The following is a 27824-nucleotide window of genomic DNA, read 5'->3' as shown; positions in this document are numbered from 1 at the left end:
GATCTTCGCCTAATGTATGATCAGATTGGATTTCTCTCCTTGAGACGATGTTGGATATGTAGATTGCAAGCTATCCAAACAGTCGTCCAACACCTACGATCAGGATCAATTTGTTAGATATTTTGTCGGCACAAAATAAAAAAAGAAGAAAAGAAAACGCGGCAAATCTTCCCAGTTGTCCAGAGTTATCCGGTACTCTTTCCCACATCCCACGCCTGTCTGTCACATTGAGTGTCTCAGCAGTCAGCAATGCCAACGCTTATGCACATGAATTCATCACTGTCACTGTCACTGTCACTCTCTCTTCTCTTTAGCCTTAATTCCTCTTTCTTATAAAACCTAAAACACTTAAAGTCGAGCTCAAATCTAAAAATATCCAGATTAAAACGAAACTAAATGAAGATCTTCTTCCTTTTTCTCTTGTTTTGTTTCTTTACTTCGTTGTTTAACTCTTGTTTCGCTGGCAATGTAACCTATGACCGCCGCTCTCTCATCATTGATGGCCAACGCAAGCTTCTCATTTCCGCTGCCATTCATTACCCCCGCAGCGTTCCGGCGGTAAGGCGGTTTCTTTTTCACTTTTATTTTACATACTTTACTCTTTCTAAAATGGCACAACCAATTTGCCAAATTTCTAATGGGATTTGATTCGTTCTTTTTGTTTTTAATTTCGTTCGGCTAGTTCTGGTGCACATTTGCATTTTACTACACTTTTTCCCATTCACTTTACTTAATACAAAGCTTCATTTCAATGCGGAAGTCATGTAATTGATGCGGTGTCACAATCTCTTCAACGATGCGAAGATTTTCCTAATCAACTTTCTTCATCCAATTTTGCTTCTTTCTCAGTTTAAGCAATTCACCTATTACTTGTTTATCCATTTTAATGGTTTCTTTGGAATGTACATTCTGAATTTTCATAAGCTTAATCCTTAACTGTAATGTGGCAGATGTGGCCAGGGCTGGTTCAAACAGCAAAGGAAGGAGGGGTTGATGTCATTGAATCTTACGTATTTTGGAATGGACATGAGCTTTCTCCAGGAAAAGTGAGTTTTCCAAATCTGTTGCATTGGTTTGTTGGACGAATATGCTCAAAATGTGACGTACTTTTTGTCGACGAAGCTCAAAGCTTCTGACCTTTGATTGTTAATTTGCAGTACAATTTTGAAGGGCGATACGATCTAGTCAAATTTGTAAAGATTGTTCAGCAAGCCGGGATGTATATGATTCTTCGAATTGGCCCCTTTGTAGCTGCTGAATGGAATTTTGGGTGTGTTTACATTTTTAATCTAGATTTTAAAATGATGATGCTTGATGCCTGAAGTCACTGAATTAAACATATATTGATTTGATTATATTAAAGCATCAAGGAGCTATGCTTTCCTTGCTTGGATTAAATAAAATGTGTTTAATACAGGGGGGTACCTGCCTGGTTGCACTATGTCCCTGGAACTGTGTTTCGAACTGATAATGAACCCTTCAAGGTGAGAATTTGGATCTGTTGTTGTTCTAGTTTGGGGAATAGTGTCCCCTGTAGTTATCTCTACCTTTATTGTTAAACTGTTAATTTCGTGCTTTACTGCTAACTTATTGAGTTGGTTGTTTTTTGTGGCTTAGTATTACATGCGGAATTTCACAACATTCATAGTGAACCTCATGAAGCAGGAAAAGCTTTTTGCACCGCAAGGAGGTCCAATCATCCTGGCCCAGGCAAGTACAATACTAAACTTGGAAGTGGCCATTGAGAAATTTTCCTTTTCTGAACCTGCTGGTCTGAGCTGTGCATTAACATGTGATCCAGCCCCCTCCTTTATTTTTCATTTTATTACTTTCCGTTGCATCTTTAATCACGATTAGCATGTATTAGTTTCAAATTTGTTGGATCATGCATATTTGATTGGCGATGATGGAGCCAATTCTTTCAAGCATGATAAAATTACACTTGATTAAATTTGGTATCTTGTCTATGCCCCTACATTTGATGAGGAGTGTTATGTGGTTACAAAACTCCCAAACAATTTTGAGGTATGCTGGGCACATTATATGACATAGGTCTCTCCACCTATTGATGATTTGTTTAAGGTGGGATGCTCTCTTAAAATTTACCCTGCATGATAGGTATTGTGCTTGAAAGTTTTTAAGAGAGCATTTAATAAAACTGTTCTATATTTTATTAGCTAAACAACTGAATTTAAATAGAGAAAAGAGTCATAATCTAATTGGGAAAATAATTCCCTTATTCTAATAAACTACTAAAAGATAAAATAAAATATTCTTAGAATATCTCAACTGATTTATTCTAAGATTTATCTACCCAAATAAGATTTATTTACCTAAATAACTTTAAAATATATCCCAAAATATATGAGTTTCACACCTCAAGTTGGTGCATATATATCAATCATGCCCAACTTGCTTACAAGAAAATCAAAGCTCGTCTTAGAGAGCCCTTTGGTGAGTATGTCAGCAATCTGTTGTTTTGAAGGAACAAACGACATGCACACTTGGCCTTCTTCAATCTTCGTGTACTGAGTTGTGAGCAATACTAATGGCAGTTTTGCTATCACAGTACAACTTCATTAGTGAAGTTATTGGTTTATTCAGCTCTTCCATAATTTTTTTTAACCACATCATTTCACAAATTCCTTGAGCTATTGATCTAAACTCAGCCTCTGCCCTACTTCTTGCTACAACATTTTGTTTTTTGCTTCACCAAGTCACAAGGTTTCCCCAAAAAATGTACAGTATCCTAATGTAAATCTTCTATCTGTTATTGAGCCTACCCAGTCTGCATCTATATAAGCTTCAATTTCTATTTGTTCGGATTTCTTGAAGAATAGGCCCTTTCCAGGTGAACTCTTCAAGTATCTCAGAATCAGAAACACTGCTTCTTCATGTTTCTCTATTGAGGAGTGCATAAATTGACTCACTAAGCTCACTGCAAAAACTATGTCTGGCCTTGTATGTGATAAGTAAATTAACTTACTGACTAATCTTTGGTACTGCCCTTTATCAACTAATCGACCTTCTTTATTTTCGAATTTTACATTTGAATCAATTGGTGTGTCAGCTAGGTGGCAACCACTCATTCCAACCTCTTTTAAAAGATCAATCACATATTTTTTTTGAGAGACCACAAGACCCTTCTTTGATCGAGTAACTTCCATTCCAAGAAAGTATTTCAAAGGACTCAAGTCTTTGATCTCAAACTCCAATGCTAGATGCTCCTTGAGACGCCTTATTTCATCCACATCATCTCCTGTAAGAATGATATCATCGACATAAACTATAATAACTGCTATTCTATCTCTTTGTGAATGTCGATAGAACATTGTGTGATCAGCTTACCCTTATGAGTAACCTTGTTTATTAACAACTAGAGTGAACCGTTCAAACCAAGCTCGAGAAGACTGCTTTAGACCATACAAAGATTTCCTGAGCTTACATACTCGAGTTCCAAATTTTTCTTCAAAACCTGAAGGAGGATTCATGTAAACTTCTTCAAGTTTCCCATTTAGGAAAACATTCTTGACATCTAGCTGCTGTAAGGACCAATCAAGATTAACAACAATTGATAAAAGAACTCGGACAGAATTTAATTTGGCTACTGGAGCAAATGTTTCAAGATAATCTATCCCATATGTTTGAGTGTACCCTTTAGCCACCAGTCGGGCTTTGTATCTATCTAAAGATCTATCCGGTTTAAATTTGGTTGTGAACACCATTTACAGCCCATAGTTTTCTTCCCTACAGGTAATTCCACTGTTTCTCATGTACCTGTTTTTTCAAGAGCGCGCATCTTCTCTAAAATAGCCTCCTTCCACTCAGGAACTTATAAAGCATCTTTCACATTTTTGGGTATTTTCACAGTATCAAGACACGAAACAAAGGTTAAGAACGTCGAAGACAAGACTTTATAGGACACAAAGTTAGACATGAGATATTTGACAACATTTCTAACACATTTTTTTTAGCAATTGGAATATCTAAATCAGAAAATTCATTGGTTAGATTATAAGCTTTACTTGGACTTTTGACAAGATCTTGCGGGTCGGGTTCTTGGTGATGAATCTGGTGGACTCCACTTTCTTGATTTCGATTTCTTCTTGAGTAAACAATTAACTCCTTTGTTTGTTCTTTATTCTCATAATCAGACTCTACACCTTCATACTCCTTTTCACTAATAACATTAACATCATTAATTTCTGTGTTAATCATAAATTCACCTTCTCCATTATTAGAATCCCTATGTTGTATATTTCTAGTGTTTTCTTGATCAATTATAGAATCTTCCTTACTATAATTCCCTCCCTGAAGATTAGAATCAAAGTAAGATTGCGTTTCAACAAATGTGACATCCATGGTAACAATAATCTTCCTATCAATTGGATCGTAACATTTGTAACCCTTTTTATTAGAAGCATAGCCAAAAAAGACGCATTTTTTGGCTCTAGGATCTAGTTTACCTTTGTTGTGAAGATGAACAAAAACACTACACCAAAAAACTGGGAGGGATAAATCTGTGATCAATTTAGAGTTAGGAAAATTATCTTTAAAGAGACTGAAAGGAGTTCTATAGTTTAGAGTTTTACTAGGCATTCTATTAATAAGATATGTAGTTGTTAACAAGGCTTCACCCGAAAGATAATGTGTTACCTACTAGTGAACATCAAGGCTCTAGTTACTTCCAAAAGATGTTGGTTTTTTCTTTCTGCAACCCCATTTTGTTGTGGTGTATTTGTACAAGAGCTTTGGTGGATTATACCATGTTTGGTTAAGAAAACACCTAATTGGTCACTAAAAAATTCCTCACTGTTATCTCTCCGAAGTACTTCTATTCTCACACCAAATTGTGTTTCACCATAGCTGATACGGGGTTGCGCGCGGACCAAGATCGAGTTGTCAAGTCACGAGAAACTTCTAATTATTTTAATATGGAAATTCGGCCAAGGGTCTTTTATTTGGGACTCTTGGACTGAATATAAAAATTTAAACTAAGTAAAATAAATAAATAAATAAATAAAAATAAAACTTTACAACTTGGGCCACTTTGACAATTTGGCCTGATTTTCAACTAAGTATGGGTGGATTTCTTGATTGGGCTTGGAATCTTCTTATTGGGCCTTGCCCTCAAGAATTTGGGCTTGTGATCCATCTCCTACCGAAATTGAATCGTTGATGCTCGTAATGGAGATCCAATGCGCTTTGGCTGCAAGATTTGGTGTCTTGGACCAAGATTCCCAATATTTGAAATCTTGATTTTCCCTTTCTTTTGTGTACGCATCTAAGGCCTTACTAACAAACTCCTGGATGGTCCCATTTAGTTTGAAACGCATTTGTCGGGCCTTTGATCTCGTATCATTCCCCCCTTCCTCAAAAAGATTCGACCTCGAATCTGAAAAATCAAATGGGGACAAGTCAGCCACATTAAAAGTAGAACTTACATTGTACTCACCAGGTAGATCAATTTTATAGGCATTATCGTTGATCCTCTCGAGTACTTGGAAAGACCCATCGCCCCTTGGGTCCAACTTGGTCTTTCTTCTTGCAGGAAATCGTTCTTTCCTCATATGGACCCAAACCCAATCTCCGGGTTCTAGGACAACCCGTTTGCGCCCCTTGTTTGCTTTGTTGGTGTTGGCATCATATGTTTTGGCTATTCGTTGCTTAGCTTGCTCATGTAAGGATTTCACCAACTCAGCTTTCTGTTCACCATCTAAATTAACAATGTGTTCAAGTGGTAATGGCGCAAGATCAAGTACTGTTAGTGGGTTAAAACCATAAACAAGTTCAAATGGAGAATAACCAGTTGTAGAATGAATAGATCTATTATATGCAAATTCAACAAAACGGTAGGCATTCTTCCCAATTTCTAATGTTCTTTCCCACAACAGATCGTAATAAAGTCCCTAAGATCCGATTAACTACTTCGGTTTGGCCATCAGTTTGGGGGTGACATGTAGTGGAATAAAGTAATTTAGTACCAAGCTTACCCCACAATACCTTCCAAAAGTGGCTAAGAAATTTGACATCTCTGCCAGAAACAATTGTTTTAGGGATGCCATGAAGTCTTACCACTTCTTTAAAGAATAAGTCTGCTACATGTGTAGCATCATCTGTTTTGTGACAAGAAATAAAATGTGCCATCTTTGAGAACCTGTCAACAACAACAAATATACTATCTCTTCCTTTCTTATTTCGAGGCAAACCTAGAATAAAGTCCATAGATAAATCTACCCAAGGTGAAGTAGGAATCGGTAAAGGAGTGTAAAGGCCATGAGGCATTACCTTAGATTTTGCTTGTTTGCATGTAATGCACTTGGAACATACCTTTTCGACATCCTTTTTCATATGTGGCCAATGGAAGTGTTCTTGCAAGATATCCAGTGTTTTGGCCACTCCAAAATGTCCCATTAAACCTCCACTATGGGCCTCATGAATCAATAAGTCTCTCATGGAACACTTTGGTATGCATAACCTGTTCATACGAAAAAGAAAGCCATCTACAAGATAAAATTTATCGAAAGCAGTATGTCCACAATTCTTATAGATATGGCCGAAATCAGCATCATCATCATATAGTTCCTTAATATGTTCGAACCCTAAGACTTTAGCATTCAATGTAGTTATTAAAGTATATCGTCTAGACAAAGCATCTGCAACTACATTATCTTTACCTGTTTTATATTGTATCACATAAGGGAATGTTTCAATGAATTCTACCCATCGAACATGTCTTTTACTCAACTTACCTTGTCCCTTTAATCATTTAAGAGATTCGTGATCTGTGTGTATGACAAACTCATTAGGCAGCAAATAATGTTGCCATACTTGAAGTGCACGAACTAATGCTAATAGTTCTTTGTCATAAGTCGAGTAGTTTAACTGTGCACCATTCAATTTCTCACTAAAATAAGCAATAGGTTGCTTATCTTGCATTAAAACAGCGCCAATTCCAATTCCTGAAGCATCACACTCAAGTTCAAAAGTTTTAGCAAAATCAAGTAATTTAAGCAAAGGAGCAGAACATAACTTAGCTTTTAGAGTTTGAAAAGCTGTTTCTTGGGTTTCACCCCATTTGAAACCAACTGATTTCTTTATAACTTCAGTCAATGGGGCAGCAATAGTAGAAAAATCTTTCACAAATCGTCTATAAAAACTGGCTAAACCATGGAAAGATCTCACCTCAGTTACCGATTTAGGAGTCGGCCACTCCTTAATTGCCTTAACTTTGTCTTCGTCGACATGAATACCCTGAGCACTAACTATGAAACCTAAGAATATTAGTTTATCACAACAGAATGTGCATTTATCAAGGTTGGCAAATAATCTTTCAGTTCGTAGAATATCCAAAACGGTTCGAACTTGGAAAACATGATCATCTAATGACTTTGAGTAAATTAAAATATCATCAAAGTAAACTACTACAAATTTACTCAAATGTAGCCTCAAAACATGATTCATTAATCTCATAAATGTACTAGGTGCATTAGTAAGGCCGAAAGGCATAACTAACCATTCATACAATCCAAATTTTGTTTTAAAAGCTGTTTTCCATTCATCCCCTTCCCTCATTCGAATTTGATGATAACCGCTTTTTAAATCAATTTTTGTAAATATTATTGAACCATGTAATTCATCAAGCATATCATCAAGTCTAGGGATTGGGTGTCGATACTTTACCGTTATCTTGTTGATTGGGCGACAATCAACACACATACGAAACGTACCATCTTTCTTTGGCACCAATAAGACAGGAACAGCACAAGGACTTAGGCTCTCACGAATGTACCCTTTGTCTAGTAATTCCTCCACTTGCCTTTGCAATTCCTTTGTCTCCTCGGGATTGCATCTATAGGCTGGTCGATTTGGGATTGAAGCTCCGGGTACTAAGTCAATTTGATGTTCTATCCCTCGTAAAGGTGGTAAACCTATAGGGGCCTCACTAAAAACATCCTCATAATCCTGCAAAAGAGATTGAAACATACTAGGCAGATTTTCGTTAATGTTAGATAAAGATAAATAATTTTGCCTAAACCTCACAAGGATACAAGGCTGTTTATTAAGTAGGGCTCTCTTCATATCTTTTTTTGTTGCCAAAAGATTTTTTCCACTCATTTTACCACTAGAGGGTTCACTCACCTTTGGGCTTTTTAAATTTTGACTTTTTCCACTACTATTAGCCTCTTTTCTCTCTGTCTTTTGAGCTTGCTCTTTCTCCCTTACCCCCTCACAAAATTTTATCATCCTCAATTGATCTTTATATACATCAGTAGGATTTAAAGGAGCAAAAGTGAATTTCTTACCTTTAAATACAAGGGAGTATCGATTAAGTTTACCTTGGTGTGTAACATCACGATCAAATTGCCAAGGTCGTCCAAGGAGCAAGTGTGCCGCATGCATTGGGACTACATCACACCATACTTCATCCTCATAATTGCCGAGTTTAAAAGTGACCAAGGACTGTTTCGTAACTTTAACTTCGGAACATTCATTAAGCCACTGAAGGTGATATGGCTTAGGGTATTTGGTGCAAGGCAACTTTAAAGAATCAATCAAATAGCTACTCACCACATTTGAGCAACTACCACTATCAATAATGAGTGAACATAAGTTACCTTTAATAAAACACCGAGAATGGAAAATATTGGCCCTTTGGCTATCATCATCTGTCATCTGAATGTTAAGGGTTCGACGAACTACAAGGCATTGAAAATTAGCAAAGTCCCCTTCCTTTGGTGGTTTGACCAACTCGTCGCCATTATCACTGTCATCCACAAGTTCTGGCATATCTGGATCTGTATTATCAGAGTCGGAAGTGTACTCACCGTTATCTTTTAGAAGAAGTAATCTCGTGTTAGGGCATTCTCTACTATAATGACCACGCCCTTTGCACTTAAAGCATTCAATCTCACGAGTCCTCTTCGCACTCGAATCACCTAAATTGGGCTGCTTAGAAGGTGTTTGCGTTTTAGCAGGAGCCCCTTTTTTCCAATCTGATTGTTTACTTCCATTACTCAAAGAAGACTTGTTAGTAACAAAAGGTGGTTTTGAACTCTTAAAATCAGAATTGGAATTGTTACCTCGATAATATTGTGAAGTAGAGAAGGACCCAAACCTTTGTTCCTTTAATTGTTGCTCGATCTCAATGGCTTTGTGAACTGCTTCTTCCAAATCAATGTAAGTTTGTAGCCTCAATGTATTAGCTATCGACCTGTTCAAACCATCAATGAATCGAACCATAGTTGTTTCTTCATCTTCCTCTACATTAGCTCTCTGAATGAGCATCTCCATCTCTTTAAAATATTCATCCACCGTCCTACTACCTTGGATAAGTCTTCTCAACTTTGTTTTAATTTCTCTATAGTAGTGAGGTGGAATAAACCTTTTACGCATAATCTGTTTCAACTCATCCCATGTCGAAATCTCACCTTCATAATTCCGATGGCGGTTTACCCCAAGTTGAGTCCACCAACTTAATGCATAATCAGAAAATTCTAGTGTTGCTAACACTACCTTTTCATCATCCGGACATTTATAATACCGAAACATGAGTTCAATCTTAGATTCCCATTCACAATAAGCGTCAGGATCATTCTTACCACGAAACTGGGGAATTGTGAATTTCGATTTTGCCAAAGAAGGTTGTCCACGATCATGAAAATCATCATCCATTCTAGGGACACGTCGAGGGCCGCGCCTATGGGGCTGGTTATTTCTATCTTCCCTGATTGGATCTCGATATTGAAGTTCTTGATTCATTCGTACCTCATTCAAAGTAGTATTCAATGCTTGAAGGGTAGCATTTATTTGTGTGATTGCAGCAGCGTGTCCTTCTAACTGTTGTTGGACTTCCATAAGTGTATTATTATGGTCATCTTTAGACATCTTCCAAAAAAGCTGCAAAAATAAACACTTAATACTCAAAAATAAAAGTTATCAAACCTCACCGTTAATCACTCAAAAAAAGAAAAAATCAAATTCTTAATGAGGTCGAATTCAATCTTGTGAGTTCTTTATCAGAGTTTATATCAACCAATTAGAGAGTGTGAACCAAACTACCAAAGAATCCTAATTTCTACTAGGATGCCAAAAACTGACGAGACACCAATTGATTCGTGTTGCACCGAGGAAGAAGTTGTGCACACATCTAAACCCTACTAACACAAGAAACAAGAAGGTGTTAGATAACGTAACGGAAGAATAAAGGTAAACAAATGAAAACCTACAGCTAAGAATCAATAAAAATTGCTGAAAACAGAAAACCCGAAAAACTGCGGAGTAACTTGACAACTTCGTTCGAGGTGTTCCCGATCTCCAAAAATCACGAAATTAAATCTGGAGTGTCCTTATATATTGAATTTTTGATCTCGAAGTTTTGGGCACCAAATTCAACCCGCTGAATCTTTTTTTAAATTTTTATTGAATTTCGTCTTTTTTGATTTTTTTGACTTTTTTGACTGATTTTTTTGCGGGAATAATTTTTTATATTCAATCACAGTGCCAAAAACATGTATGTAAAATTTCAGATCAATCGGACAACGTTTACCCACTCAAATGAATTTTTTTGAATAATTTTTCTGGGTAAAACTGCTGTTTATGCTGTAAAAAATAGAGATCAGTTTAGAAATCAACCAAGAATACCCAAAACGCCCAAAATCTGATACCAAATGATACGGGGTTGCGCGCGGACCAAGATCGAGTTGCCAAGTCACGAGAAACTCCTAATTATTTTAATATGGAAATTCGGCCAAGGGTCTTTTATTTGGGACTCTTGGACTGAATATAAAAATTTAAACTAAGTAAAATAAATAAATAAATAAATAAAAATAAAACTTTACAACTTGGGCCACTTTGACAATTTGGCCTGATTTTCAACTAAGTATGGGTGGATTTCTTGATTGGGCTTGGAATCTTCTTATTGAGCCTTGCCCTCAAGAATTTGGGCTTGTGATCCATCTCCTACCGAAATTGAATCGTTGATGCTCGTAATGGAGATTTAATGCGCTTTGGCTGCAAGATTTGGTGTCTTGGACCAAGATTCCCAATATTTGAAATCTTGATTTTCCCTTTCTTTTGTGTACGCATCTAAGGCCTTACTAACAAACTCCTGGATGGTCCCATTTAGTTTGGAACGCATTTGTCGGGCCTTTGATCTCGTATCAATAGCATAAAAAGACTAAAACCCATTTTTAACTTCAGATTTATCTTTTAATAAAAACACTCAACAAATTCAAGTATGATCATTAATAAATGTGACAAACCAACGTTTTCCTGAAAAAGTTGAGACTCTTGAAGGTACCCAAACATCACTATGAATTAACGAAAATGGTTTGGAAGCTTTATATTTTTGAGGTGGGAAGAATGACCGATGATGTTTAGCCAATTCACAAAATTCACAGTAATATGAGGACTTTTATTTTTAAATAGATCAGGTAACAAATATCTTAAATAGTAAAAATTAGGATGTCCAAGCTTATAATGCCAAATCATAACCTTATCAAAACTAGAAGCAGGATTTAAACATAAAGTAGTTGTTGGTTGACTTAGATGGTCGTCGTCAAAAAAGTAAATTCCACTAGATTCTTTAGCATTGCCAATCATCCTACCTGAGATTATGTCCTGAAATTTACACACAGAGGAGTCAAATATAACATGACAATTCGAGGACTGAGGTAATTTACTGACCGATATGAGATTACAAGCTAGATTTGACACATGTAAAACATCATGTAAAACCAAGGAAGGTGAAATTTTAACAGTGCCTTTCCCGGCTATTGCCGAGAACAACCTATCTGCTACTTTGATTTTTTTTGTTTCCTGCACAAGGTGTGTAAGTTGAAAAAAGAAAATGACTACTAGTCATGTGATCACTAGCTCCAGAATCAACGATTCACGTGTTTGTTTTCCAAGGCTTGACATTGAAAAAAACAGAAAAATCAGTACCTAATTGAGCAAAGGAGGAAGAAGGATTATTGGATGAGTTAGGAAGATAAGAATTCATCCGAAATTGTGGTGATTGAAAAAGCTTGTGTAGATACTCTAGTTGTTCCTTAGTGAATGGAGACCCTTCTAGAGAACTTTGGCCCTCATGATTTTCATTAGTTGTTTCAACGGTAAAACTTTCTTCCTCTGTTTGATTGTTGGATCATTTACCTCTAATGAAGGCTGTTTTAACCATGATGGTACTAGAGATAACCTAGCTCAGATGCCATGAAAGTTTTCAAGAGAGCATTTAATAAAACTGTTCTATATTTTATTAACTAAACAACTGAAAGAGTCGTAACCTAATTGGGAAAATAATTCCCTTATTCTAATAAACTACTAAAAGATAAGGAAAATAATTCTCTTATTCTAATAAACTACTAAAAGATAAAATAAAATATTCTTAGAATATCTCAAATGATTTATTCTAAGATTTATCTACCTAAATAACTTTAAAATATATCCCAAAATATATGGGTTTCACATATTTCAACTATGCTTACATCTGAGGGTATGATGTGGTGATAAATTGATTAAATTTGTGCTATCATAGTGACTAATGGTTTGAGAAATTCATTACTTAGCAATAGAGAGGTTGTTAACTTTTTTTAACATTCATTTTCGTTTGTTTCACTTGAATAGAAAATCTCTACATGGAGGGTCCTCTCCTCTAATCCTTTGACTCTAAGAGATGCTATGCTATAGCTTGAAATCCTTGAATTGTACTTTGTTCTTTTTGAGGTCACATTTTCATTTAAAAGTACAAATTCTAATTGCAATCAAATAACTTTCGAATCTCAATGTAAATCATGTAGTAATTTATGGAAGAAATCAATAAACAGACCAAACAAAGAATAAATAAAGAAAACAGAACCAACATAAAGTCGAACTAAAACATGTAGTGGACTTGAACTTGGGACATAAACATTCTAGGACTTCTTCCTTACCATTGGGATGATTTGGTTATCAATGAAACAGTTTATTTTGCTGTTTCCATTTTTCATGAGTAAAATCTCACAGAAATATTATTTACGAATCTTCCATCCTTGAGTTTACGTGAAAGGAACAAGTATAATAACTCTAGGGGCATCTTCACAATTTTTACATTTTTGAAATTGTAATCGAAGATACTACTGTGAGTTTTTTGAATCTAACCATATCAATTATGACTTGTTTACTTAGAATGGTATTTTTCTTAGAAGAATATCCACTTTCTCAAGAAGTTGAGTTCGTTTAGATCACGCATGGTGTATGTTTTCCTTGAATAGATGTGTGAAAACGTTTAAGTGAATTCATGAGATATTATTGAAAACAATACTGGATAGCAGTAGCTATGCAGCCTGGGTTGATGTGAAGTTAAGTGCTGATATATTGAAAGATTGACATATCAATAGTTCTTACCATAGAAAGAAGAATGCTGCATTAGTTTATGCTCATTTCTTTGCCTTTTCATTTTCAATTCCGCTTCTTGCTTGAAGCATCTTTTTATTATTGTTTCAATCAATTGATGTGCTCCCGGTTCATGGCAATTGCTGTCAGTGTACATTAAACATTGTCCTCTTAACTGCAGGTTGAAAATGAATATGGATATTACGAAAAATTTTATGGAGAAGGGGCAAAGCGTTATGTTACATGGGCTGCTAGAATGGCAGTTTCTCAGAATATTGGAGTACCTTGGATAATGTGTCAACAAGATGATGCTCCTGACCCTGTGGTGAGATTTTTTTTCACTTTTAATTTTTTCTTTCTAATGACAGATTCAGTCTTTATCCCTATTTTCTCTATCCATCGATCCGTTCATCCATTTACACTTTCACATTATCACTTTAACTTAAATTTTCTGCCAAATGAATACAAATGAAGTATGATTCCTTCTGTTTGCATGTGTCCAATGTGTGCCATATTTTTTCTTCTATTATATTTTAAAATAAATTTCAGTCCCATAGTTCTTCTGAATGGGCTAGGGTAAGATGCCAAAACCGATTACTTTTCAGTATCTCATAATCTTGAATTCTCATAGTTACTGAAAAGAAAAAGGCCTAAGCTGTTCCTTATTCTCCAGTAGACATTTATTTTTCTGTGATATTATAGGTTCGTTCATTTCAGATCAATGTTGTTACGTTAAGAAGCCAAATACAGTTTGCATTTATAAATTTAGCATTTCCTCCCATGAATAACTCTTAGAATCCACTCATGTCCAACAATTTCAGTTACTTTTCATATGGAAATCTTGTTTTCTCTGTTCTTATTTTCATTTTTTATTCCCTGCATCTACACATACTACATAGTTAAATATCATTTTTGTGAAAGGAAGAACTCATGTATAACAGTACATCCAAGGATATTAAAAAGATAAAACTTGTCCTGCCAACCTCTATAGTCCATATTTTGGGATTCCATGATATCTGTAGGTGTACCTTTATCTATGGCCTATAAGCACTCGTTAGCTGTTTGCCTTAAAACAGTCGGCATAGACTAATAGGATCAAATATGCATTCATTATATACATGCTACTTGGGTAGCAGCTATATGGTTGTCTTGAGTTGATTTTCTGGATTATTAAGATTCAGTGTCTACTATATTCTCTATTATAACAACTTTGTGCTTCTTGCTTCAGGTTTTATGTTTTCTAAAATTTTAAATTGGGTCATGGTTGCTTGCAATAAAAGAAAATGTTCAGAGCTATTGCTTTTATTTATTACATGATAAAAAAACTTATCTATTTAGCATAAAGACTAACCATAACGTTTCTTCTATGTTGCAGATTAATACTTGTAACTCCTTTTACTGTGATCAATTCACACCTAATTCTCCAAACAAGCCCAAAATTTGGACTGAAAATTGGCCTGGATGGTAATATTTTAATTTACTGTTTGTTTCAGTTGATTAATTTCATGTTGGATGTGTTCGGTAATCTTGCATATCAAATATAATTTAGTTTTTTTTTTCTGATGATACATATGTTGAAATATGTGAAATCCTTATATTTTGGGATATATTTTAAAGTTATTTAGTAGGTAGATAAATCTTAGAATAAATCATTTGAGATATTCTAAGAATATTTTATTTTATCTTTTATAGTTTATTAGAATAAGGGAATTATTTTCCTTATCTTTTAGTAGTTTATTAGAATAGAATAAGGGAATTATTTTCCCAATTAGGTTATGAAACAGTTTTATTAAATGCTCTTGAAAACTTTCAACATAATCTTGAAGAAACATAGAGTTTTAGAGCAACGGGAACCTTTTGATAACCACACTTATTACTTGTTTGACTGGAACTATCTTGCATTCAAATATGTACTTTATATTGGGGGGTGTTTCCTTCACAATTCTTTTTTCTTTAGGGTTCTATTTCCTTGTATTTTCGATTAATAACCTGGATATATGGTTCTTTGTGTGCATGCTTTTTATGATCATCTGATTTCTGTTCAGTTTTGCTGCAATCAGTATTTTGCTTTTTCAGGTTTAAAACATTTGGGGCAAGAGACCCTCACAGGCCAGCAGAAGATGTTGCTTTTTCTGTTGCTCGATTTTTCCAGAAAGGAGGAAGTGTACATAATTACTACATGGTGTGCTAGTCAATCCTAGTGTCAGATATCTTTTTCAACGCATGTAGTTAACTTATTTGTTAATGTGTTACTTGGTCATTTTGTTCTTTAGTAAATTACTTTCTTTTTTCTGTCGTGTAGTACCATGGTGGAACAAACTTTGGTCGCACATCAGGTGGACCTTTCATTACAACAAGTTATGATTATGAAGCTCCAATTGATGAGTATGGTAAGCTGGTTTAATGCTATCTGTCAGTAAGTGTATTCTTTGCCAGAGTATTTAAATATTTGGTGGGTTCTCTTTTAGGGTTACCTAGGCTTCCAAAATGGGGACACCTAAAGGAACTCCATAAAGCTATAAAGTTATCTGAGCATGCATTGCTGAAGAGTGAACCAACTACTTTATCACTAGGTCCTTCCCAAGAGGTAAGCTTTCCTTCTTTACAACTTTTTCCACATAACATTTGAGATGACATTTTTCTTTCGCCGGGATTTTGTTAGTAAATCATATTTGCATATTCATGTAAGTCTTGTTGCTTTTACGGTTAAACAACTTTTATGCGTTAACTTTTTTCCCTTGAATTGTTATAAGCTCAGTCGTCACCTAGTACTTATCTTCCCAATTTGAAATATCTTTTTAGATTCATTTAAACTTAAAAAACAACATAAGTACATATTAGAAAATTATTGAGTTCTCCAAATCATACCATTTAAACATTTGCAACATTTTAGTCAATTTTCCTAGTATAGCAATTACCTGATTTCTAAATTGTTTTGATTACCAGTTAGTTTCAGATAACAGTGTTTCTCTCCTAATCTCCTATCATTGTTGCTCTTCCTTAGTACTACTCCACCTCTTGGGTGCTCACCTCTTCATGTGGGGGCAGATCACCAACTTTAAAGTTTCCCTTTACTTCTGTCTTTTCACTTTTCTAAAGAGGTTCGGTCGCAGTTGCTACCTTACCTTATTCATAAAGAACTTCCCTTCATGACAGTAAAAAAATTGTTTTGAGTTCAAGAAAACCCCCTTCTATAAGAATCTTAAACATCCCTTCTGTGATTGTTGCTTTTGATGTTTTTGTTAAAATGTAGCCTTCGCTCGGAGGCACTGGGGAAAAAAAGGTTTTTCAGTGAAACTGAAACCTTGAAGACACAAAACATAATATGAGACAGTCAATTTAGAATTTGAAACAACAATTTGTTTTCACAAAATCTTTTGATGCTAACAGCTAGGTCAAAAAGTACTATTTCACCAAAATATCAATCCTGTAACGTACATTTTTAATCAGCCAAATTTATCTGGACATTAAGTAGATTCTGAATTTAGAATCTCTGATACGAGAATTTGTTTAGCTAGGTCAAAAAGTACTTTTTCACCAAAATGTAAATCCTGTAACCTGCACTCTTAATTAGACAAATACTCAGGACATTAGGTAGCTGCTTGATAAGAACAGCACATATTTAAGTCATTTTCGGGACAAGAGTAGAAATTTTGATTATATTGTGATAGGTAGCAAGATGCTAGAATGTTTTATGTCATTAATCCCGTTTAGTTAACATATTTGAGTTACTTGTTTTCTCCTTTGGTTTTTGTTGTCTTGTTTCCATGTTATTCTAAAATGTGGCATTATCGCAGATATATAAAACTTACTAAACTTACTGTGTGTGTTAATGACTCAATTATTCTATTCTTTTGATTGACTTTTGTTATCTGAACAACCACTACACTGCAGGCTGATGTTTATGATGATGGTTCAGAAGTATGTGCTGCCTTTCTTGCTAACCTGGATGATAAAACTGACAAGAATGTAGTGTTCCGGAATGTGTCATATCACCTGCCTTCATGGTCAGTCAGCATTCTGCCCGACTGTAAGAATGTTGTGTTTAACACGGCGAAGGTAAATTTTCTTTTTTTTTTTTCAAAAAGATTATTTATACACATCAATGTCTGAACATTCATCCATTGCCTATACTGGCAGATCTTGACATTTATATATACACACATATATATATTTCTTTTTTCTTTGTGGGGGGTGGGGGGCAATTACAAGATTAAATTGCTTAAGAAAAAAGTTGCGATCTCATAGAACATGTTCTTGTTATAATTTTTGACTGAATTCATTTCAAACATATCTACTTTGCTGTTATTTTCATGCACACATATATACCTATATATAATATATACCATTTTTGCTCTCTTAATCTCATTTCCTAGAATAAACAATTTTTTTTTTTTGAGTTTCCTGACTTGGGATGTAATGAATTTAATTTTTTAAACAAGCTAATATATATTTTAGCCATAGAAAGTAAAAGGGTTCTTGTTCAATATTCAAAACTTAGCAAAGATGAGGAATTCTCACATGCATAAAAGATGGGAAACTTTGTAAAACTAGTATGTATATATATATGTTCTAGTTATGGATTTGGAGTTGAAAATTGAAGAAGACAAGCACAGGGCGGCAAAGATATAAAAAAAATCCAACCTTTCAATACTCTTAGTAGATGTCTTGTAGTTTTGTAGAAAAGGCTAACATTTAGAAAAATCAGTTCTAAGTTCACAGAACATATGACAGTGACTTGAATGACAAATTGATTAATTTGAAGAGTTTAAAAACAAAAATTGGCAAGTAAAATAATAAAAAAAACAATTTAATTTTACTTTTTTTTTAATCTATAATGTATAAATTTATTTTGAAGGGACCAGTATGAATTTATATGTATATATATTCATATATATGTGAAGAATTGTCAAAATTTTGGGTGTGGGGGAGGTGGGAGGGGGCAAGGGCCCCTCTTGCTCCAAAAAAGCTCAGCCTCTGATTGCTATATGTCAACAGGTAGGTTCACAGGCATCTCTAGTTGAAATGATGCCCGAGGAGTTGACGCCATCAGTCACGTCCCCAAGTAAAGGCTTGAAAGCTCTTAAATGGGATGTATTTGTGGAGAATGCTGGAATCTGGGGAGTAGCTGACTTTGCTAAAAATGGTTTTGTGGATCATATAAATACCACGAAAGATACTACTGACTACCTCTGGTATACAACCAGGTTTGTATTTCTCTGTGGAACTGGCTAAACTTGTCTTTCGGAGTTCAATAGGATTTGGATGACTAAATGATAAATAGGCATGAAGGGGCATGCCTTAAAGTAGAAGCATGTCATGTTGTTCCACCATCATTGGCTTAATGATATGGATCTTTGGTGCTTATAGATTTGTGGATTTACTCATTTTATCTCCCATCACCTGATTGTCATTGCTTGATAGTGGTTCAATGTTTCTACTAGCTATGGAGGTTATAACTTATAGGTGCCCGATACTGCCTCCCCCTCCCCCCTTTGAAGAAGGAATGTGGTACAGTGTCTTATAGTATTAATTACAGGTGCTATATGCTTAACAAGGATTCATAAAACTGAATTGCATGTATTTGGAGCTCTGGCCTTTCTAAGCTTATAGTTAACATAAAAAAAAGGAACCATATGAGAAATCAGTGTTATGCTAATTTTATAATTCTTTTCCCAATTAAAATCTTCTTGCTGTGGTATGTATTTCATAACTTTAAAACCTTCTTTCATTTGAGAAGCAAAGTTTCTTATCTATACTATAGTATCTGAGATATAGAGCTCTTCTGGTATGCTAACTTGATCCAAATTCAACTTGGTTTTGGGGTGTGCATATGCCTTTAGTAAGTCTTGGTTCTATGATATTGTAATATAGCCTTACCAGCTCATAGTATGAGTATCCTTGAATTGCAGTATAATTGTTGGTGAAAATGAAGAATTTCTGAAGAAGGCAAGCCATCCAGTCCTCCTTATTGAGTCAAAGGGGCATGCTCTTCATGCTTTTGTGAATCAAGAACTCCAAGGTTATTACTGGTGTTCCTAAATGTCCTTTCTTGAAATACTATCTTATAATAAAATTATTGATAGGCATGTCAATATGCAATTTTCATCTTGTGTACTATCACCCTTACTCTCAAATTTTGCACTTCTCCATTTTCTGGTCTGGATAGACAATTTAATTTAAATTAAGTTTTATTATTCACTTCTCATTGTTCGGTGAGCAAGTCAGACTTTTGGAGTCAGAATTCATGCTTGATGCTGAAGGAAAGTAGAATGAACATTTCTAGGACCTAGTTGTTACCACACCCCAAATCCCACATTTGGAATTTCTGAGGATCCCCTGTGGTATATTTATAGAGACTTGATACTTGTGAGATGATTTTTGTGTATTGTGCGCTTTGGGTCTCACTATTTTTGTCTACAGAAGTTGCGTACAAGTTTAGATACAAATCTCTACATATATATGATAGTGGATTCTAATAAATTGTCAATGTGAGTTTTAGGGAATCATACTACATGCCTTGAATTTGTTTTTCATGTTTTTCTATTGTTGTCACCTTAGCAGAAGTTCCTTTGCCTCTATGGTCTATAGTTTGGATCTTCCTTGGCTGCAGGCTCCATTATTGATATATATTTATACTTGAGTGCCATGAATCTCATGACTTTAATATTTCTTTGTGATAATAACATGATAGGAAACATCTTAATTGGGTGTAAGTTTCATTTCTCTTCTCTGGCTTAGTTTTCTTTTAGGGACTAACAACAAACAACCCAGATCAGCATGCTGGAAACTTCAATTGCCATAAGTAGCTTCATATGTCATGTGGTTTTCCAGCTTTGGTTTTCTATTTTTAGGATAATTTCACTGTCATAGCCTCTAGGAAAAACTTTTTACTATTTTACAACACTAGGGTTTAGGATTCCAAAACTGACTTTTAACCATTTCAACAACGAAACTATTTATGGTGGTGGTGGTCATTAATAATTGTTTCTTTGCTGTATATGGTGGTCCACTGGACTTGAGCTATAGCTGCTATATATTGGGAGGTGATTCTGTCCTATCTCCAAGGTTTGAACTTGAGACATTCAAGTTGTCAACCCCAAGTTGCAAGGGTTTCCCATTGGAGATGATGGCTCTGCAGTATTATTCAGGGCTCCAGATTCCACATGGAAATTTCACAATCAATATGATATGCTTTGCTTCTAATTTGACTTTGTCATTTCTTTCATGGTTGTTGATTGTTGAAAGCATGTTTCTTTAAAACCTAACTGATCATTAAAGACTCAGCAAATGGCTGCAGATGGCATATAAGTAATATTTTCCCATCATAATTTCCACTATAACCTAATTTTTAAAGTGGTTCCTATTAATACATGCGTATATACCTGTGCACCAACAAAGATTCTCCTTGCCTTTTAGTTAATGGATATTGTTGATTGATTTATTTTGCAAGTTATAAATTGAACAACATTGTATTTCCCTAAGTTTGCTATGGGTCTATCACGTGGAGATAATTGTAATAAAATTTAAAAAAATTCCGGCATTTTACAGGTAGTGCTTCTGGAAATGGCTCACATTCTCCCTTCAAATTTGAGAGTCCAATTTCTCTCAAGGTGGGAAAGAATGAAATTGCACTGTTAAGCATGACAGTGGGCCTACAGGTTAGTTATTCTTAAAACACATTCTTGCTTGCATGTTTGTTTAAGTATTCCAATATTCGTTTTGAGTTCCATGGCAGAAATGCTGGTTTTCACTTACATGATAGGCTTTGTTTCCTTGCTGCCCTCTTCTTTCAAATTTTAGCTTCATGTTGATTGGTTGTTAAAATTTTACTAGATATTCTAGTTATCCATGGTTCTTCCTTCTCTTCAACTAATTTGAAACATGCAGTACTGAAACTTTAATAGGCTAATCTGCATCAAATCTAATTGTTGGGTAATTTAAGAAGACATTTTTGAACTTTTTTCCACATATCTTTCTTGCCGCTTTAATGAGTGAATTTCCCTTGGACCAAGTTTATAGGGGTTTTAACAAGCAAAAGCTTGGCCGAGCAGTTCTTACCTATCTGTAGGAGAGATGAGGCCCCCTCCTTCCTTGGGCTTCCTCATAACTACCCAAAAATAGGGTATTAGGAATCTTAGGTGATTTTCTATATTCTCTTGAGCTGATTCTGACTCCTCTGCCTATGCATACGGGTGATCCTCTGATGTTTTAAACAGCTTATCTTCAATATGAATCTGTTTTATTCGGACCAGTTGATAGACACAAAACCTTTTTTTTGAGATTTGTCATTTTATTTCTTGCTTATACGCATGAGTGAAGTATGAAATTATCTATAGAGTCCATAAGCACTGTAGGATGTTTTCTTGAACTTTTTCTTCTATCTGAATTCTTCAAGTTTCGGCTGACTTGTCAACCATGTTGAGTCTGATTTGGGTCCTATTCTGGCGACTATATGTGGATCCTAAACTGGATATAGAATGGATCATTAGTGGCTAATAGTGAAATATCTTGATTCTCCTTATCTGTCCCCATCCCACATCTGATCTTGGGCTTTTAAATTGCTATATTTTTATATGTGTAATCATGTTCACAAGCAAGTTAGAATTGATAATTCTCGTCCCTTCTATAATTTTACTAGTTGTATAGCTTTGTACAATTTGCCTTGGGACTTTGTATTTTTTTTCAGTCATGATATGCTTTTGAAAGTCAGACTATTCCTGGTTTTAGAATGCAGGAGGGTTATATGAATGGGTAGGAGCAGGACTAACAAGTGTCAAGATCGAGGGGCTCAAAAATGGAACAATGGATTTATCTATGTCTAGATGGACCTACAAGGTATTTGGCTTTATTGAGTTTGGGCGAGAATAATATCTCATATTTTATTTGATTGTCAGTCTTTGAAAGTGCAAAACTTTATTTTTTTTTTTAAAATTTGCAAAGCTGTATATTGGATTGAAATTTGTTGGGATGATAGTCGGTTAGACCCTTGAAAGTTTTGACCATTTAGGCTTCGAATAGATTTTCTTCCAAAACTTGCTAGCATGTTCTCCATCAGTGGTATTTTCAAATTGGTCCCAAGCTTGAATAATTCATCAGTCTTTGGCATAAATTTATTCTTCTAATACTTTGAGAATTTTCAACAGTGGATTATAGTCAGTTCTACAATTTTAGATTCTGCTAATCTTGTGCTAAGAAAGAGACAACACAGCAGAGTCTAGAAGCTGGAAATTGCTGAAAATATCAAACAGGACAGATCTAGAGTTCTGTTTATCATATTTTACCGTATAATGTTTAAAAAATAAGATAAAATTGTCGCATTATCACTTTAAAACCTAGAATTTTTATGCTATGGCAAAGTAGCTGTACAATTATAGTGCTTAATGCTAGTAATCTAATTTGAGCAAGATGGGCTGTCCAGCTAGCTAAATATCACATATTAATAAATCTAATTTTAGCTAGATTTGAACCCTGTAATCCTTGATTTATTCTTAGACTATGCATGATATTCAAAACAGTGAAAAGCTAAGGTTGATGTGGCCATAGGTTCAAAGAATTTGTTTCTGAAAGGAAGCATCTCTTATCTTCCTAAGCCTTGGAAGGGCTAGAATATCTTATTAGTTACAGCCTTTAAAACTCTGAAAGCCTTTTTCTATCCTTGTTATGCTCTATGCAGATTGGATTGCAAGGAGAACACTTGAGTATATACAAACCAGACGGTTTGAATAGCATAAATTGGGTGTCAACCTCAGAACCACCAAAAATCAGCCTTTGACATGGTACAAGGTAAAAGGCTCTTATTTCCAGGTCAAATTTAATTTTGGATAAATATTTTTTGCAGCTAAATACTTAATTGCTTAATCTACCTTTGTTCAACATTGAAAGAAAAAGAAAGGAAAGAACTGAAGTATTTAAGCTTTGACAGGTGGTTGTGGATTCTCCATCAGGGAATGAACCAGTTGGTCTGGATATGATTCATATGGGAAAAGGTCTAGCATGGTTAAATGGAGAAGAGATTGGAAGATACTGGCCAATAAAAAGTTCTGAACATGAAAAGTGTGTAGAGGAGTGTGATTACAGAGGAAAATTCTTCCCAGACAAATGCCTTACTGGTTGTGGAGAACCAACACAAAGATGGTAAGCCCAGTCTGAGATGATTAAAACTATTCTTCTGAACTCAGACTTTACACTAAATGCATTAAATAAATTGATATTAGTAATATAATTTCCTTGACCATAGAATTTTTTATTGAGAAAAAACTCACAAAAGCATGGCTGGGGTTGATATACCAAAAGGGTTATATTGACAAACGTAGGAATATTTGCCAAATCTTTCATGTATCCGAGGTTAAGAAATTTCAATTATTGATCAACCATGTTAATAGATCATGTTATATTATCTTTTGGTCTATTTATGGGTAATACATTAGTTATTCAAGGCAATTTACATTTGTTTGTGTTTTCCATTTTAGTTTATCAATAATTGGTGAACTTGAAGCCACCAAGTTATCGTTTTTCTATTTTATTGACTTAAAGCTAGACTAAAATTGTGAAATTTTAAGATACGTCAGCATATTCTACTTTGAATATGTTACTTCCCTTAAAAGGCTTCCTTTTTATTCTCCAGACTTCATCCAAAAAACAAAAAAAAGAAAAGAAAAGCTTTCTTGGAGGAGTGATTAAAAATGTGTTTTTGCCATTAACCAGGTACCATGTTCCCCGTTCTTGGGTCAAGCCATCTGGAAACATTTTGGTTATCTTTGAGGAGAAAGGTGGAGATCCAACAAAAATTACGTTCTCGAAACGCAAAATATCAGGCATATGTTCTCTCATTGCTGAAGACTTTCCTATGGTAGACCAGGCGCCAGTACGTAAAGGTGGAAGTGGAAAATCGGCTGCCCGTCTGAAGTGCCCAAAAAATACTTTGATTTCTAATGTGAAATTTGCTAGCTTCGGAAATCCTACAGGAAAGTGTGGGTCTTACAGCATGGGGGAGTGCCATGATCCTAACTCAACATTGGCAGTCGAAAAGGTAAGGTTACTCCAACTTCAGCTGTATAAGTGGGTGAAGAACCATAGATAATACTAGTCTACCTTTCACCCAGTACGTGTGAGCAAACAACCTATTTAAAATATAATAATGTATATAATATGTACGGTATTAAAATAAAAGAAATAAATTAAAGTGTGAGTAAAACAAAATTTAAACACATAAATTCATCATATTAAGAAAATTAAATACATTACAATAATAAAGTATGCATAATACAATTAAAATATAAATATTAGGTCAAAATAAAACTTTGTTTTAGTGTTAAAGTTAACTGTTTATTGACCCAAATGGAATGGGTTTAAATTTCACTATATGCAACTTTTTATTGGTTTTTATAAAAAATGAAAAGATTTAAAGTAATCTCAAATAATATAATTTATTTTAAATATGTATGATCATTTTTGTAACTTTTTAATTAAGTGCTCGAATGATAATGACATTATCAGATATTTAAATAATAGCATATATACACTATGCAGGTAAGAAAATATCTTTTAAAAGTTACTTAATGATTATTATTGGTGCAGTGATAAAAATTTGTTTATAAATCCATTGAAGATGTCCTCAAAATTTAGATATGTTAACTTTGCGCCGTTGAAATAACAATAGTAGTCATTTAACAAAAAAGATAAATTAGTCTCTTTTTATGCATATGCATATGAAAAATGTGCTTAAAACACTAAGAAGTGTTTAAAATAATATATAATAAATAATAAAATATATGGTTTGAAATTAATTAGTCATATCACGTGAAAGATGTACGATATTATAAATAAAAAATAGATTAAATTGTGAGTAAAACAAAATTTAAGTATGTAAACAAATCAGATTAAGAATACTAAATGCAATATTATTGTTTAACCTAATGTTATTAATCTTTAGTTGATGTTGGGTTAATTTGTGACAGCAACTCAATCAATAACAATATAATCAATACAAGTATACGTATAACAAGTGTATGTATTTGAAAATTACGTATTTTGAATATATATATTCAATATGTACATTATTAAAATGAAAAAAAATTAGATTTAATTGTTAGTAAAATGAAATTTAAAAACATAAAAACATCAAATTAAAAATATTAAATGCATTACGGTTGTTTATTATAGTGTTGTATCAACTTTAAACTGATATCGAGTTAACTTGTAATACTAATTCAATCAATAATATTGATGGAGGTAATAAGATATGCATAATACAATTAAAACGTAAATATTAGATTAAAATAAAACTTTATTTTAGTGGTAATTTTTCACTTGTTTTTATAGAAAATAAAAGAACTAAAGTAACCTCGAAAAGTATAACTTATTTTAAACACGAAAGGACAGTTCCATAAATTTTTTAATTGAGTTGGTGATTGATTGACTCGTGACACCAATTCTGTCAGATTTAATAGGTGGCAGAAAGCATTTTATGTAAAAATTACTTTTTAAAATTTACTTAATAATTATTATTGGTGTAGTGGTAAGAACTTGTTTATGAATTCATTGAACACATTTTTGGAACTTAAATACGATAGTTTTAGTTTATTTATTTAAAAATTATATAAAAGTATGAGAAAAAATAGTCATCAAAATAATATATAATCATTTAATAGAAAAGATGAATTAATCTTTTTCCAAATTAACTGATATCTGATTAATTTAAGACATCAACTTGATCAGCGATTTAAATAATAGTATCAATATATGATTAATCTTTTTAAGAAAATTATATTTCTAAGATAGTGGTAATTTTAAAAGGAAAGATAATTTTTCAAGGGTGCTTTTTTACATAAAAATTTATTTTCAACTAGCATCATGTTCAATATATATAGATAACGTGATTGATTGTGTTAGTGCTTTAGGTTAATTCAATCTTTAATTTTTATTAATTAAATTTTATTTTAATTTTTTCGTACAATTTAAATTATTATTATTTATTTATTTTCGTACATATCGCATATGTTATTATAATTAAATTTAAACCATACATTTTATGATGTATTAGAGATTATTTTAAATAAAATCTGAATTATAAATAAGCTGTTTTTATATACATGCGCTGTGATAAAAATATTAATATTTTTTAAGATAGTGGTAGGTTTTAAAAGGGGAAAGGGTGTTGGTTTCTTAAACAGTGGAGAGAAAAGTACAAGAGTGGATGATTTTTTTTATAAAAATATAATAAGTAAATTTTCAGTATATAGTTTCACTTTTATGTATGCTATTATTTGAGTGAGATTTTTAAGGGGGGGAGGTTTTGATAAGTAAATGGAGTTACTTAATTGTGACTCGGTAAGTGTTATTTATATATTAGATTATGATATACTCACAATATATGCTAAGAAAGAATATGTATGACATATATTTATATAAAAGTTAAATATATGGTTTTTAGGTTTAATTCTTTGTATTATTTTAGATTTAAATTGATTTTTGGATTTTATATAAAATATACAAGATAAATACAATCTCATAGTTATATTTTTTATTGCTTTATAAAGAACAAGGTTTTTTGGTCATTTTTCAATTAAGTTGGTATCTAAGTTGGTGTCTAATTGATTCATGATATCAATTTATTTAGAGGCTTAAATATGATATAGATAGATATAGATAGATATAGATAGTGTACATATTGCCATTTCGCTTATCCCAAAAGTTTAGGTTATCGCATCTCCGCATAGCCATAAGTCCTGTGCATGTAATGTACAATTACTCAAGGAATTAACCGTAGCAAGAATTTGCAAATATTAGAAAAGTTGGCAGCAGAATCTGGTGCCAAGGAGTTTGTATGACACAATAGTTGGACTAAGAATGTCCGAGAAACTAAGTCAACTAAGCTGTGATTGCAGATAAGCCCGTAATCTAGGTGATTATTTGTAGTCATGTTCAGTGAACACACATATCTGCGTATAGTATTAATGCATATTAATTAACACTATTTTTTCCTTCCTAATGTTCTGTGCACGGCAGGTCTGCCTAGGTAAGAATGAGTGTGCCATAGAACTAACAGAAGAGAACTTCGATAAGGGCTTGTGTCCTGGTACTACTAAGAGACTTGCAATTGAAGCAGTTTGCAGCTAAAGTTACCCCGGTATATGTTCCGACACAAATGTTTTGGCTGCTTCCTGAAGAAGAAAACGGAAGAAAAGAGCATTTTGCTCCGTTTTCTTTCGGGCACGAGCTGTGTTTTATTTCCTCACATGATGCCCTAATTTTATTTTTCTTTTGCTCAGGTACTTTTTGTCCTTTGAGGTGTTTGCGACAATTCAAGAGCATAGATAGACTTAGCTCTTAATACGTGGAATATTCGTTTTTGCTTTTAAATATATCGATATTGGTCAAGCATTTGGCAAATGTCACAAAATTAATTTAATTTTACACAGTTTTTTATATAATTTATATTAATTTAA

At 33.8% G+C, this 27824-nt stretch overlaps 1 protein-coding gene across 1 annotated transcript; it reads left to right on the top strand.

Annotated features, from left to right (window-relative positions):
* On the top strand, positions 1 to 27824 carry LOC107930855 (beta-galactosidase 10). Its single transcript, XM_016862605.2, is given in 20 exon segments — positions 1 to 558; positions 951 to 1046; positions 1158 to 1270; positions 1418 to 1484; positions 1618 to 1710; positions 13556 to 13699; positions 14750 to 14838; positions 15451 to 15556; positions 15677 to 15764; positions 15843 to 15961; positions 17269 to 17433; positions 18373 to 18581; positions 19287 to 19396; positions 20926 to 21035; positions 22105 to 22212; positions 23051 to 23135; positions 23138 to 23160; positions 23300 to 23511; positions 24082 to 24406; positions 27385 to 27824. Coding segments are annotated over 20 exon segments (2535 nt in total). The 5' UTR covers positions 1 to 396; the 3' UTR covers positions 27496 to 27824.

The sequence above is a fragment of the Gossypium hirsutum genome, chromosome D12, assembly GCF_007990345.1.
Source record: "Gossypium hirsutum isolate 1008001.06 chromosome D12, Gossypium_hirsutum_v2.1, whole genome shotgun sequence".
In the NCBI taxonomy this organism is placed as follows: domain Eukaryota; kingdom Viridiplantae; phylum Streptophyta; class Magnoliopsida; order Malvales; family Malvaceae; genus Gossypium; species Gossypium hirsutum.
Note: the sequence above shows the minus strand (reverse complement) of the source record. Positions and strands in the feature narration are given on the sequence as shown.